A 13,755-nucleotide genomic window follows, 5' to 3' on the forward strand; every position below is an offset into this window, starting at 1 on the left:
GTAAGATAATAAGACTTTCTGTGTCTTGGATAGCAAGTGAATTTCTAATTGAAAATAGTGCATGTACTGCTATGTGCAGTACAAAGCAGAACAACAACAACTATCCAACCAAAAAAGGAAAAAAAAAACAAACAACCCCAAACAATTTATTTGTATGTTGCTACTGGAGACATTAAGAAGCTGTTTGGAAAAATCCCAGTGTTTTTGTAGAATGCAGTGTTTGGCCAATCCTAGTGAAATTATATTTGTGTAAATACAGAAGCAAATGAAATCAAATGCTTTGCTACTTATAGCAATTTGTGTGATGTAAAGCTGAGATCACAAAATTTTTCTCTAGCCAGAAAACATAAGCACAGTTCTTCGTAAGTTGTTCAACTCTCAGGTTTAAGGATGCATGTATTTCTGAATTGCTGCTTTATGAATACATGTAGCAGAGACATCAAGCTTCACAGGACAGTTACAGCAAGCAATGAACTTGACTCAGTATTCCCATTGCTGATTTCTTAGATAGCTATTGCAATTATAAGTGCTTTTACAAAATTTGGAAAGAAATTAGTATTGTTTAAGTCATGAAAGAGTGAAGGTTCTTAGGTCAGTAATGATCACATCTGACTTCAGAACCTGGTTATTCATTGTAGGGAAGACAATGAAACCTAAATCTGACAGTGGCTATGTAAGCTGGTTTATCACTGTTACTGGCCATATCTGAACTGCTTTGGTTAGTTGGTTGTCTGAAACATTTTTGCATTGTTAATTTCCTGCTGTGTAAACAGTATGTTGTGTCTGAAAGATACTGGGAGCTATGCCCCTATGTAACTTGATCAAATTAGTATCTAATAAGGAGAACAAACTAAAAAATGCTACTGACATAATTTGATGTTGTACGGTGCAGTATGTTCTGCAGGTAATGTAACTAATTCACACCTACTCTCTTCTTTCTCTCTCTCTTTTTTTTTTAAATAATAACATATGTACATTCAGTTTGCAGAAAAATTCCAGGAATTCAAAGAAGCCGCACGGCTAGCAAAGGAAAAATCCCAAGAAAAGATGGAGCTGACAAGTACACCCTCTCAAGTGAGTTTTACTGCCTCTTTCAAGGCTAGTATTTCAAAGTCTGCACGTACTGTTTTAAGAACTTGTATTGTATCTTACAAGTACATGTTCTGTTAGAAAAACGAACAGGGTATTTCCCAGTTAGCTTGAATCCTTTCAACAGTCAGCTGTAGAAGTGTCCAGAAGTCTAAGAACACATTCAACGTATGTTCCAGAAGAGTCAAAGGGAGTTGTTTTTGGAGCTGGCTGGATCTGGATGCTGTCCACCATGGGGCAGCTCCAGGACTCTGCTCACAGAGGCCAGTGGGTTGGGGCAAGGGGTAGACAGAAGCACGGCCAGCCCAACTGACCTAAAGTGAACAGATATTCAATACTATATTAGGGGTTAATTTCTTTTTTCTTCTCTTTTCAGAGGAGAACAATAAGGTGTTTGTTTCTTTCTCATTTCTTTTTTTGAGCTTCACCTAGAATATTAGTAAAGATGGTGAGGTATTAGATATCTATAATTAAGACCTTTTGTTACTTTTCCTATTGTATCCCTGAAACTTGAACTGATACACTGTAAAGGACTTTATGTAAGAATCATTCAACCAAAATCAAAGTTTTTTTTATAAAAGCAAACTATTTTTACTTATTTCCAACTTTGTAGTGTTCACTTGTGCTGCATGTTGAAGGGCGATGATAGTCACATGTGGGTTCTGAGCCTTGTTGCAAAAGAGGAATTAAAAGATGTCTGAAAACATGAACTGGGTTAACATAAGCCCAGCAGGAAGATAATATGGTTATATTTGTTATATTTCCATTAATCATGCCTAAAATTAAGTTCCTTGAAAGTGGATACTTTGAATTTGCTTTGGGAATAAATAAATAAATAAATAAAAAATTGTATGAGGCATTTATGCTCCTTCGTTCCAGTGTTCTAATGCAGTAGTGAAGACAGGTGATACCTGGTTTTGGAAAATGACACAACTTTACAACTTCATCTGGGATTCCTTATTGAGTAGGATTAAAGTGGCTGAGTCTTTGTTTGTTTGTTTGTTTTGGAGAGTGCATCTTTATTCAGTGAATGAGCAGATCTCTCTGGTGCTTTGCATTGATGGCAAAAGGATGGCAGGTGGTTTGCAGCATGCTGGCAAGTAGGTTTACTGCCACCAGAAGAAAGATAGATCTGGTGTCCTTCCAAGAGAAGTCAGTGGAGCAGCCTCAAGAGTATATACAATGAAATAACTTCATGTTGTTTTCACTGGTAGGCATTTTGCCCTAGTGCTAAGTTGACTTTTGATATCAAAGGGAAACTGCTTCTGTCTGTACTGTAAGAGGAGAAAAATGAGGTAGTCTTTTTTTTTAATACTGATTTTCATGACTGTCTCTGAATATCTGGTAGATTTCATAATAAGCATATAGATAATGGAAGCAGATATTTTGAGATTATGAACTGGTATATACACTTAGTTTTATAGACAGTGGAGTACTTCAGCCAGGCCTCTAGTTACTGAACATTATTGGTGAAATAATTACTATGCTTCTATTTTTGACATATTAGTTAACAGTCCGGACTCAGAAGTTAAATCTGACAGTGTCAAATGGAGTGGCTTACTTGGTTTGGACATGTTTGAATTAGTCAGAGACAAGATTCTTTTATCTAGCGGTTGCCTAGGGTTAAAGCTTTCACTTTTTCTATATAAGCTATTAATATTGTTCATTTCCCTGTATACTTGAAGCCCAACATTTTATGCTGTAGGCAGCTGTAGAAATGCTACCTTGAGCAATTCTGTAATGCATGTTGAGAGCTGCAATTTAATTACTGCACACTTAAGAATAACTTTTTATTCAGTCCTTCCTTTTCATTTCTTGGCTTTTAACTGTATTGATAAGTTAGTGTATTTCAAAAGGTATAGTTAGTGCAAGTGCTGATGCATCAGCATAATGGTTGTCACATACTTAATGCTTCTCATTAGTTCTCCAGAGAGAAGGCAGTTGAATCAGGAATTCTGGAGTTCAGAGCAGATGAGAAGTGATGGTTTCATGGCATACTTTGGCACTTATATGGTGCTAGGGTTTATTCAAAGAAATTAATGACTGGAATGGGGAAGATGAATGCTTGGTAGTGGGTAAGGTAGGTGGGACCCTAGAGACACCTAAGGAGTACTTTCTGTCATTTTGATAGTCTTTCCAAAAGTGGTGCAGGGCACTTAACTCCAGTGTTGTTTTTCTTAATCATTTTACAGCTCTTCTTTTCCCTTTTTCTTTGGTTTCCAGCAAAAGGACCTGAGGGACCAGCATGGAGCTGCATCAGGGGCTGCTCAGGTTGGGTGTTAGGAAAAGGTTCTTCACCAGAGGGTGAAGAAGGCACATAACAGACTGTCCAGAGCAGTGGTCATGGCCCCAGCCCTCTAGAGTTCAAAAGGCATTTGGACTGTACTCTCAGAGTTTAAATATTGAGTGTTCCTGTGTGGAGCCAGAAGTTGGACTCGGTGATCGTTGTGGGTCCCTTCCAACTTAAGAATAGAGATATGTTAAGTGGCCAGGCAGGACTTCCCAGGAACCTGTTGGATTTTTTTTTCTGAGGAAATTTTGAAAGGAAAGACAGTGGGAGGTTGTGTATAAACAGTGTGGTTTGTAAGAATATCGCAGTTAACTGCAAGTGTTAGTCCTCTGCTGTATCAGATAGATCTTCTGGATTAAATTAATGATAGCAAAATACTGTATATCAAACCAGGAAAATATACATTTAAAGCTTACATAAAATATCTTACAGTACTGTTTAAAGAATATCCTTCTCATTATTTACCAGTTAATTATATGTATTGGGTAAGGTACATTGTTCACCCTCTCTGTTGCACAGTTTTAGGAAAAGAAGGACATACACTTTTTTGCATTCAGTGTGTTCCTACATGTTGAGTCTTTATTAAAATATGCTTACACCTCGCATAACAAAACCCTGCACAAAGCATTTACTGCCCAGCATTGTTTGATGCAACCCTGCAAATATTTCTGGCGTATATCAGTTTCAATTCTGAGCGTCCTTCAGGAATTTCATGTGAAAGTAGAGAGAAAAATAAAAGAGGAGATAACAACAGAAATGTCACATGAATAGAATATAGATTTACAGCTCAAGTACTTTCCACTTAGCCATGCTGGAAACTTAAGAGCCATCTTATCTAAAGTCCACTGAAGCTGGGCTATTTTTTCTAAGATGCTGGAGCTTTAGCAGCATTGGTATTACTTAGCTAGGTATTTTTCACCCTACAAAAGTCTTCTGGTGGGTAGGAAGTAGTAGTCCATGTTAAGATTTTTTTTTCATAGCTTGTTTCATTTGAGGACATGTATTCTTCGACTGTTTTTTTTTTTCCCCACTAAAACACTTTGTAGAAATTCTACATTCTTACTGTTTCTTTAATACTGCCTGTCCTGCTCCCATTTACCAGCAGGCTTTGCCTTAATTTCCCAGAATATCAGATAATAAATAAAATCACCTTAACTGTAAAAAGAACTTAACTTGTCCAGAGAATTACAGTGGTGTAGACCAACAAATCATGAAAGAGATGCTGCTTTGTTAAATGTAAGTCACACTGAGAGCATGGTACTTTTTACTAGTAAGGAGAAAAGCATTATTTCTGTGTCAGAGACCTTGCATTTTCTACCCATCTCTATTAAGATGGATTCATATAACAATATAGACTTTATTTATATCTGAACTGTATGAAGGCATCAGTCTGAGGTGGACTAGAAAGAAATTGTCAATTTTGGTACTTCTAAGACCACTTGTGCACATACGTACCCCCTCTGTTGTCCTTTTAACCTTACCTTTGTGCTGAGTTTTTGCAAGGATATTACCTTGTTCATATAAAACTAAAATACAGGCTCCTCTGCTCTGCTCTGCCACCTCTTCTTTTTCAGACTTGTCTTCAATACAGAGACATAAAACAATGGATCTTACAGTGACAAGAGACTTATGGCCTATTTTCAGTTACTGGTTTGCCTGCACATTGGAAGAATAACACTTTGTTACGCTGTTCACTGAACTGCATAAGGCAGTAGCCTGAAAACTGTTTGGTTGCTGTTTTTGTTGGGGCTTTTTAGCTTTTTTTTTTCTTCTTAAATACATTCCAGTGCAGAACTGAATGTTACAGGTTAGGATGCCAGAACCCTTACTCCACTCTTAAAACTTATGCCTGAATCTCAGTCCTTTTCTTCTTTAAGCAAGAATCTGCCCTGAGATGTTTCTTGTGACCGTGGCCAATTTTAATAACACATCTGAAATTTTGTGCTGTCATTCAAAACAAACCAACTCTTCTCATGTGACTCTGAGGCCCTTCTTATGCACTCTACTAAGGATAGTGATCATCTGCTAAGTTTCAGTATCAGGTCTTCTCACAGTGCAAGGAATGGACCAATTTTGGCAAAATGGTCATGGTTTTGTCACCTGTTGGCTTCTTTGTGGACAAGCAGTTTTCTTACACAGCTTGTGGAAAAGTGACTGTAGGATGTTTGAATTTCTGTATTGGTGCAAGTGTTTCCACTCGTATTATGGTACCTGAGCTGATAGCTGGCAGCCTCATGAAATTGCAAGGCAAGAACTGGACAGAGAAGTACATGGTAGTGTATGGAATGCTTAATAAGAAAAAAATATATATAACACTTAAAAACAAGCTGGAATTGGTTTACAGGCAGTGAGCCTTTAGGAATTACAAAAACTGTCGTGTTTGTCTGCTTGAATTTTTGTCACTTAAATTTCACTCAAACTGGGAGTCTATGACATTTCCTTACTAAGCAATAGGCATAGATGGAACCTGCACATTTTTTTTCATGCTGAAGAAAAATTCTTTCATGCTTTCATACTTAACGTATTTTAATAGGTAATCTCTGGCTTTATCAGCATAATAATACTGTTGCAGGAATTTCAACTTAAAGATACAAGCAAACCAGTTTTCATGGGATGTAGTATGTATTTTTTTAGAGCATAAGATGTAAGTGGGGAAAAAGAGGAAGTAACAGGAACTTTTGGATGCATACTGCCTTTCGTTTAATGTAGGTGGGAACTCTTTATCACATCAGAGGATAATAATAGACAAAAATGCATAATTTATATAACACAATGTATGTACCTGATTATCTTGCCTATTATACTCTCCTTCCACGCTTAATTTTAATTCAGCTTCAGTTCAGCAAAATTGTACTGTAAAAATCAAGATTTATTTTTGACTTTTAGGATATTATTGTATGAAGTAACTTTTGAGTGTAAAGTAACAGGTTTCTTCCCAAAAGTAGAGAACAGTTTACATTCATGAAATAAATGATTTGCATTTATATCACAGATAACACTTCATATTTGTGTGGCAAATGAGGATAAATTAACTATTTTCTGCTTTATAACCCACCAGAATTTAATTAGATTGGAGGAAGTTACAGATGTGCATAGAATTACTTGATAAATACGAAATATAAAGTAGATGAAATATAAATATAGATGAAGTATTAAAATGTTATAGTGCTACACCATATCACTCTCTAATTCTTGTTGTAGAGTCAGAATGTGAGGTCTATCTCTCATATCACGTGGGAGAGATGTCAGAGTAAACGCACAGTATTAATAACTGTTCTGCTTCATCTGCTTAATGTAATTCAAAGCATAGTGAAAAATGTGAATTACTGTATTCTTGGTTAAGTGACACCAGAGCTTTGTGAAAGGTGATGATGACAGCTAGGTCTTATTTTTCTCAAAATATCTTGAGGTACTCCATGTGATTTAAGTCTCCACGTCTCCAAGTCCTGGGCCATGTTTCCTATAGATGTAGATTCAGTACTGCCTTGTAAGCCAGTTGAAGGCTACAAGTAGATGCTAAAAATTGGACCTTGATCTTTAAGATCATGAGCCAGATACTTTGCAATTCATTCTGAGATTGCTATTCTTCAGCTTTCTAGGCAGTGTCAAAGAGCTGGAAAGAGGAGCAGTCAACCTTTCAGAGATACTGTGCTTGTGCTTCTATTTAATAATAAGTAGCAGCTTTAGCTGTTTCCCATGCAGATGGTAAGTCTGTGTGGTCATAGGATATGCTTGGTTTTTAGAACAATTTTCAGCCATCTTCTGTTGCACAGACATGATGTTTATTCAACTCTTCATAAAAGTCTTCTTTCGTGAGTTAGATTTTGCCACTTCACGACTAAAAGCTAACTAAGCTATTTCAAAATCAGGACAAGCTACTTAGCTTATCACTCTTTTTATCTTCCATGACATTATTTGATCAAGTCATTATTTGATGAAGAGTATAATAGGAAAGAAAATACTAAAATTAAATCATGTACAGGGATTGAAAGTCCTATAATGTCCTCAGTTCGGATGTGGGCTATAGGGTGTACTTTTTTTTTTTAAAGGAATCAGTTTTCAGTGTCTAGAAATCAGCAAGTAGTGTTTGATGATCAAAACACAAAGGCATATTCTGGTATGATAAGGGTTGATTAAAACTGCACCAGTGCCTTCTGGCTAAGAGAGCCATAAAGTTTTTGAGGTGTCAAGTTCCATAGCAGTGGAAGCTGCCCACTTGTAGTTGGAGTATTGCTCTTTGCAGATGGTACCATGGACAGCAAGAAAGAGAACCAGGCTAAGGTGACCATACATTTTGCAAGGGCTCTACTGACCAAACATTATTTACAAGGGAGTCTTCTACGTGAGTCTGACTGCAGTAGCAAAGGCCCTTCTACTCTTCACTTAGAAACCAGCAGAATATGAAGTCTTGATTTTGGAACAAATAGCAGAATTTGTTTCTTTGTGTTAGAATATAGAGTAAGGGGTAAGAATCCTGGGAGTGAGTAGTTATGGGTTTGTGACTGAATGTAAATATCAGGCAAGAGTGATAGACATCTGTAATAAGAAAGATGCTGGATGCTTGCAAACAAATCATATGTCACTTGTGTTTTGTGCAAGACAGTGTGAATATGATGGTAATACACTTCTAAATTAAATCACATGATGAAACATGTCTGTGGGGAACACTGGAAATCTGTGAGCCTCACATTAATATTGCCTAAAATTTGTATCTTATGTAAGAATTAAAGTTATGCTTATTAGCACATTGTCATCCTGAGCAGGCCAATTTGTAATTCTAATTTATCATTTGTTTGTTTTACATAAGGAGTCGGCTGGAGGGGATATTCAGTCTCCTTTAACGCCAGAAAGCATTAACGGGACAGATGACGAGAGAGCTACGCCAGAAGTGACACAGAATTCAGAACCAAGGGCTGAACCAACCCAGAATGCATTGCCATTTACCCATAGGTACAGATTCCATTCCCACATCCTAATAAAGTGATATCTGTCTTCTTTCTTGTTAAAGGGACCTTCTCCACGCCATGGCGTCTACCTAGCTCAGTTAAGAATTAAATTACGTGGTTTTTAATAAAATAAAACAAAATACAGGACCGGCTTTCAGATTTGCAATATAATCTTTGTTTTCACAAAACAGAAACAAAACCATGTATGAGGAAGTCTCTTGGGATGAGGCTAGAAGTGCATTATTTTGTGATTTATTCAGCTGAGCATGAGAATTTGAATGCTCATTACTACAGGTGTCCCTTTAACAGGAAGCATTATTTCAATGACAGAGATCTTAGTAAAGATAACCACTTCATAGAATATTCCAATTAAATTATTTTTGCAGTTTTTATTTAAATAACTGGTAACACTGGATCAGCCTTTCAGTGATAACTTGTTGGAAGAAAAGGACTCTCACGCTGCTTCTGGATAATGCAGTTTAAAGCAGCCTTTAACTGAACAGTTAAGGTAGTTGAAAACATTTTTCAACTTTTTTTTCAGAACACAGGAGATGTGTAGTTTTGCTCCAGAATGAATTATAATTCATTGCACTTGGAAGCAACCTGATCTAGTAGAAGGTATCCCTGCCCGTGGCAGGGGAGGTGCAACCAGGGAGTCTTTAAGGTTCCTTGCAGCTCAAACCATCCCATGATTCTATGAATGCTGTATTCCACTGTGTTCTGTAAAAAAAACAAAGACTTTTTATTTAAATGAGTTAAGATGGATGTATCTTGTTTGTTAAAAATTATTGAAAGTGGAACACATTATGTATCGAGACCATGGGGAGTAACATAAATATTTAATGAACTTAGAGCAAAGCTAGAAATAGTACATCATTTGTTTTTACTAAATGGTCTCGATACGGCTTTATGCCCTTGATCAAAATTTGGGGAACAACAGAACTTTAGATACGTCATTCAAATTACTTGGAATGAGCAGAGATGAAATTATTCAAAACTTCTCATTTTTGTGAGAGAATAATAAAAGTACCTGGAATAATCATTTACATTTTTCAAATGAGAAAAAAAATATACTTTTGCACTAATTTTTTAGCAGAATCATTGTGTTTATTTTTATACTTCAGCTATTACCAGAGCATCTATTACATGTTTTAGAAGAAATGGTGCCTTGTAAGAGTGCTGTTTGCATGTTGAAGGAATTTTATGAATGTTGCATGTCTATTGGTGTTCTGTAAGGAGTACTTTTAAACTTGTTACTTTTATGTTGCAATTATCACTATTTTGCGGAAGAGTAGTTGTGATAAGTTCCACAGACTGTGTTTTTCTGTTTGTTTGTTTGTATTTAATGATGGCTGCAAGATCTTCTCTCTATTTAAATATGTGTAAATATGACTACTTCTGCTATGCCAGTGTAGTAACTGCATATTGCGCTGCACTGAGCGTGACAGAAGATGTTTTCAAAGCTACCTGGCTGTAATTATGGATGGCGTAGAACAGAGGTAACAAAACTGCCAGGCCTTTTCCTTCTGTTTTCATGTATGCAGTGTGAGTGCCTGGTTTTAGTTTCATGTGCGGTTATAAACCAGTAGCAGGAATTGGCATTCCAGTGATATCTCTATCGTTAGAGATATGTCTATATTTAGATATTTCTGAATACTGAATGATGACATTTCTTATGGTGATTCTCAAAAGACATCAGTTTTGTCTTGCTGATGGCAGCTGCAAGCTTGTAATGAAGAAAAAGAAAAAAAAACAAAACCCAACAACTGAAGCCACTTATATACTATTATTTAATCAAGAAGAACATGCTTGCTAACACTTTCTGATCGTTTTTTCATATAGAAGGAAAAGCCTTTTTGTATGTGTCTGAAAGTCAAGGAACAGTCTCAGTCCAAGGAAAGCTACCATTTAAAAATCCTTGTATTTTAAAATATACCAGTTACCTACCAGGCATGATTATGTTTCACAAGTCAATATCAGAACTTAGGTTGGAAATGAGCTGCTTTACTTGGATTTAGCTATGTTCTGCTTTGGTGTGACAGGACCTGCTCACTTGGTGAAGGTCCAAAAGCGATGGTCGTCAGTGTAGAATGGAGTGCAGGACAGGCTTAGGTGGAGCCACAGGCAAAGGCTGGAACTTCATGGGCAGGAGGGTGCCACAGCACTGCACAAGGTGGCAGTTCAGGTGGGAACTGCATTGCTGCTAAAGGCTGGGTGAGCTCAGCTGTGCGCAGTGTCGTTGCAGCAGAGGGTAGGGGTAGGAGGTTGATGGGGTTGTGGTCAGAACAATCATCTGGGGAAGGAACTGTTAAGTTTTGTGTGAACTGGAAGGGTCTGATAGACATTAACAAGGTCAGAATCCGAAGCGCGGAGTTCATGCTGTAGGCTGCATCTTGCTTGTCATTTTTAATCTGCACACCTGAAAAATGTTCTATTTCATTTTGTTCTAACTCATCTCTCTGGACAGATACGTCATCTTCTGCAAGCATTCTTCTCTGCACTTTGTATGTCCTGGTGTGATTAGTTGGGCTTGTGTTATTTCTGCAGCATAAATGTAGACTACTTTGGTATTTATAGTTATTTTCTGTCCATTTATAACCCAAAACTGAATAAAAGCATTACTTAATTCACCAGTGTTTTGTTATTAGAACTTTAATTTCTTATTATTTTAGTAAATAACTGTAAGTATTGAGATGAACTTTAGCAAATCTACAGTTCTATTCACGTCCCACAAGTCTATCAGAACAAAAGTCTGTCAAGTTACTTCCATTTATTCTTAACTGGAAAGTCCTAAAGCTGTCCACAAGCAGTGTGATTCTAGTCAACTGCTTGAGAGAGAACTGCTATGAGCCTTGCACAGGAAGATAAACCCCTGCAGTTAAATCTCTTGCCTTTTTTTAAAACTATGATAGTTAATGTTGAATTATGAATTATTATTACTTGGGAACTTTATATTTGTCATGTATAGCCTGAACATTGCCATCATTACTAAATATTGCCAGAAGAAATGAAAATAAAAAGTAGCCTAAGCTGGTGTTATCGTTTTAATAACTGGCTGAGACACTGATCAGTCCTTTTCTGAATAATGGCCAGGCCAGGAATGCTTTTTTTTGTAACCTAGTTAATAAAATCTAATATTTAAAATAAGATTAGGGGAAGGATGAATCTTCTTTCTTAATTAAGTCTTGGTCTCCACAGACGTCTTTCTTATTTTTTCTCCCTGTTTTTTTGCCTTTGGCATTTCCTACATTCTTTAAATTGTTGGGATTTTTTTTTTTAATATATATTTTGTTTTCTATTTTTTAAACTAAAAAATAGTCTGATTATAAAATGGAGTTCAGGGAGAAAGTAGATTTTTAGAAAATGAAGAAGTTTTTAACCACTTCTGATATGACTGCACCTGACTTTTAAATGCAAGCTTAATTATACTGGTGCACAGTATAGAGTGCCTAGATGTCTGAATGAGCCCAAAGGAATACTTTTCTAAGCTTATTCAGCCTTAGAATATAATTCAAATACAAAAACTGAACAGCATGTCTGGCAAAATCTGCAAATGCAACTTGGGATGTTTTGGTAACTGTTTGATGGATTTGCTTTTTTCCCCCTTGAAAAGAATACATTTGTTCATAACAAGTTTTATTCAATTTCTTGGCATAGTAGAAAGCTGTGGGATAAAACACACTTTCAGAAACAAAGCTTACTATAAGAGGATTCTTCTGGGACAAATCTTGAAAGCCTTCAATTTTGTGTCAACCGTGACTTGAACTTATTACATCATTTTTTCATGTCATATATGAAGATGTCCCACCTAAACTTAATGAAAGTTGGAATTTCTATAGCTTAATGTTTCGAGTTGACAATATGCATGTGTGTTTGCTGCTTGTTTGTTAAAATTCCTATTTTTGTATTCAAACAAGTTTTTAATATGAAAATTTTACTCATTGCCTTAGTGAAAATGGACTCATTTCAGATGATGTAGGAATTTTAGGTATTTTCTGTCTAGACAGCTTAACACTTAATAATGCTGCATGTAAATCCAATTCTGTAACAAAAGAAAAAAAAAAGAAATGAAAACAAACCTAAGATCTTGCTGCCAGCTCGTGTTCTTTCACTGAGTTATCATTAAAAATTGTATGCAGAAATCTGTTCAGTAGATTTTTCACCGTGTGTATTACAACCGTGTGCTTCTACAAGCTGAAATATTTTGGTTGTGTTACAGTAAAAATACTTTATGGATTGTGTTGGACTGTTAAGTTGGCTTTGAAGAAAAGTTTTGAGATAACAGGTTTTTGTGCTGTCTTGTGATTTCAATTTATAGTCAAATTATTAGGATGTTCTTTATGGTGTTACATATCACTTCCTTATGAAGTAGTGCTGGCGGTGCACATAACATATTTTTCATTCTGGATTTTAAATGCTGTCTAGCCTGATCTTAGGATACTTTTCATGTTGTGTGGAATGTCAGGAAGATTGTAATGTAAACTCCTCAAAGCGGGTCAGCTATGAGATCAGACCAGGCTGCTCTGGGCTTTATCTAGTTGGGTTTTGAAAACCTCCAAGAATGGAGACTGCTGAGACTGCGAAAGCTAGATGTCTTTTTAAAAAGGTATCTCTACGACATAAGAGGCAGTAACTGTATTTGAATTGCATGGTGGTATGAAGAACTGTGGCATCTTAGGGCACACTGGAGAGGCTCTACTAAATTCAATTATAGAATCATAGAATCGCTAAGGTTGGAAAAGACCTACGGGATCATCCAGTCCAACCATTCGCTCATCACCAATGGTTCTCGCTAAACCACGTCCCTCAACACAACATCCAAACATTCTTTGAACACCACCAGGGGCGGTGACTCCACCACCTCTCTGGGCAGCCCATTCCAGTGCCTGACCACCCTTTCAGAGAAGTAGTATTTCCTAATGTCCAGCCTGAACCTTCCCTGGCGCAGCTTGAAGCCATTCCCTCTAGTCCCATCACTGGTTACATGAGAGAAGAGTCCGACCCTCAGCTCACTACAGCCTCCCTTCAGGTATCTATAGAGAGTAACAAGGTCTCCCCTGAGCCTGCTCTTCTCCAGACTGAACAATCCCAGCTCCTTCAGCCGCTCCTCATAAGGCCTGTGCTCCAGACCCCTCACCAGCTTTGTTGCCCTCCTCTGGACACGCTCCAGGGCCTCAATGTCTTTCTTACAGCGAGGGGCCCAAAACTGGACACAGCACTTGAAGTGCGGCCTCATCAGTGCTGAGTACAGGGGGACAGTTACTTCCCTGTTCCTGCTGGCCACACTATTTCTGATTACTCTTTTGATAAAAGGTTATTATTTCTTGGGGCACACTTAGAGAACCAGCTCAAAGACGATTAGTTCTCACTGTCAGTGTAAGCAAAGAGTGATTACTAGAGCACCTGAGAAGTAGGTCTTGACTTCACCTC

General features: G+C 37.1%; 1 protein-coding gene across 1 annotated transcript in view; it reads left to right on the forward strand.

Annotated features, from left to right (window-relative positions):
• Positions 1 to 13,755, forward strand: part of HOMER1 (homer scaffolding protein 1) — a 93,710-nt gene that overhangs the window by 35,833 nt on the left and 44,122 nt on the right. Inside the window, exons 4-5 of the mRNA XM_424768.8 lie at positions 982 to 1,074; positions 8,187 to 8,329. Of these exons, the coding sequence (XP_424768.3) occupies positions 982 to 1,074; positions 8,187 to 8,329 (236 nt within the window). The remainder of the gene's footprint in view (positions 1 to 981; positions 1,075 to 8,186; positions 8,330 to 13,755) is intronic.

Source organism: Gallus gallus, chromosome Z, assembly GCF_016699485.2.
Source record: "Gallus gallus isolate bGalGal1 chromosome Z, bGalGal1.mat.broiler.GRCg7b, whole genome shotgun sequence".
Classification (NCBI taxonomy): domain Eukaryota; kingdom Metazoa; phylum Chordata; class Aves; order Galliformes; family Phasianidae; genus Gallus; species Gallus gallus.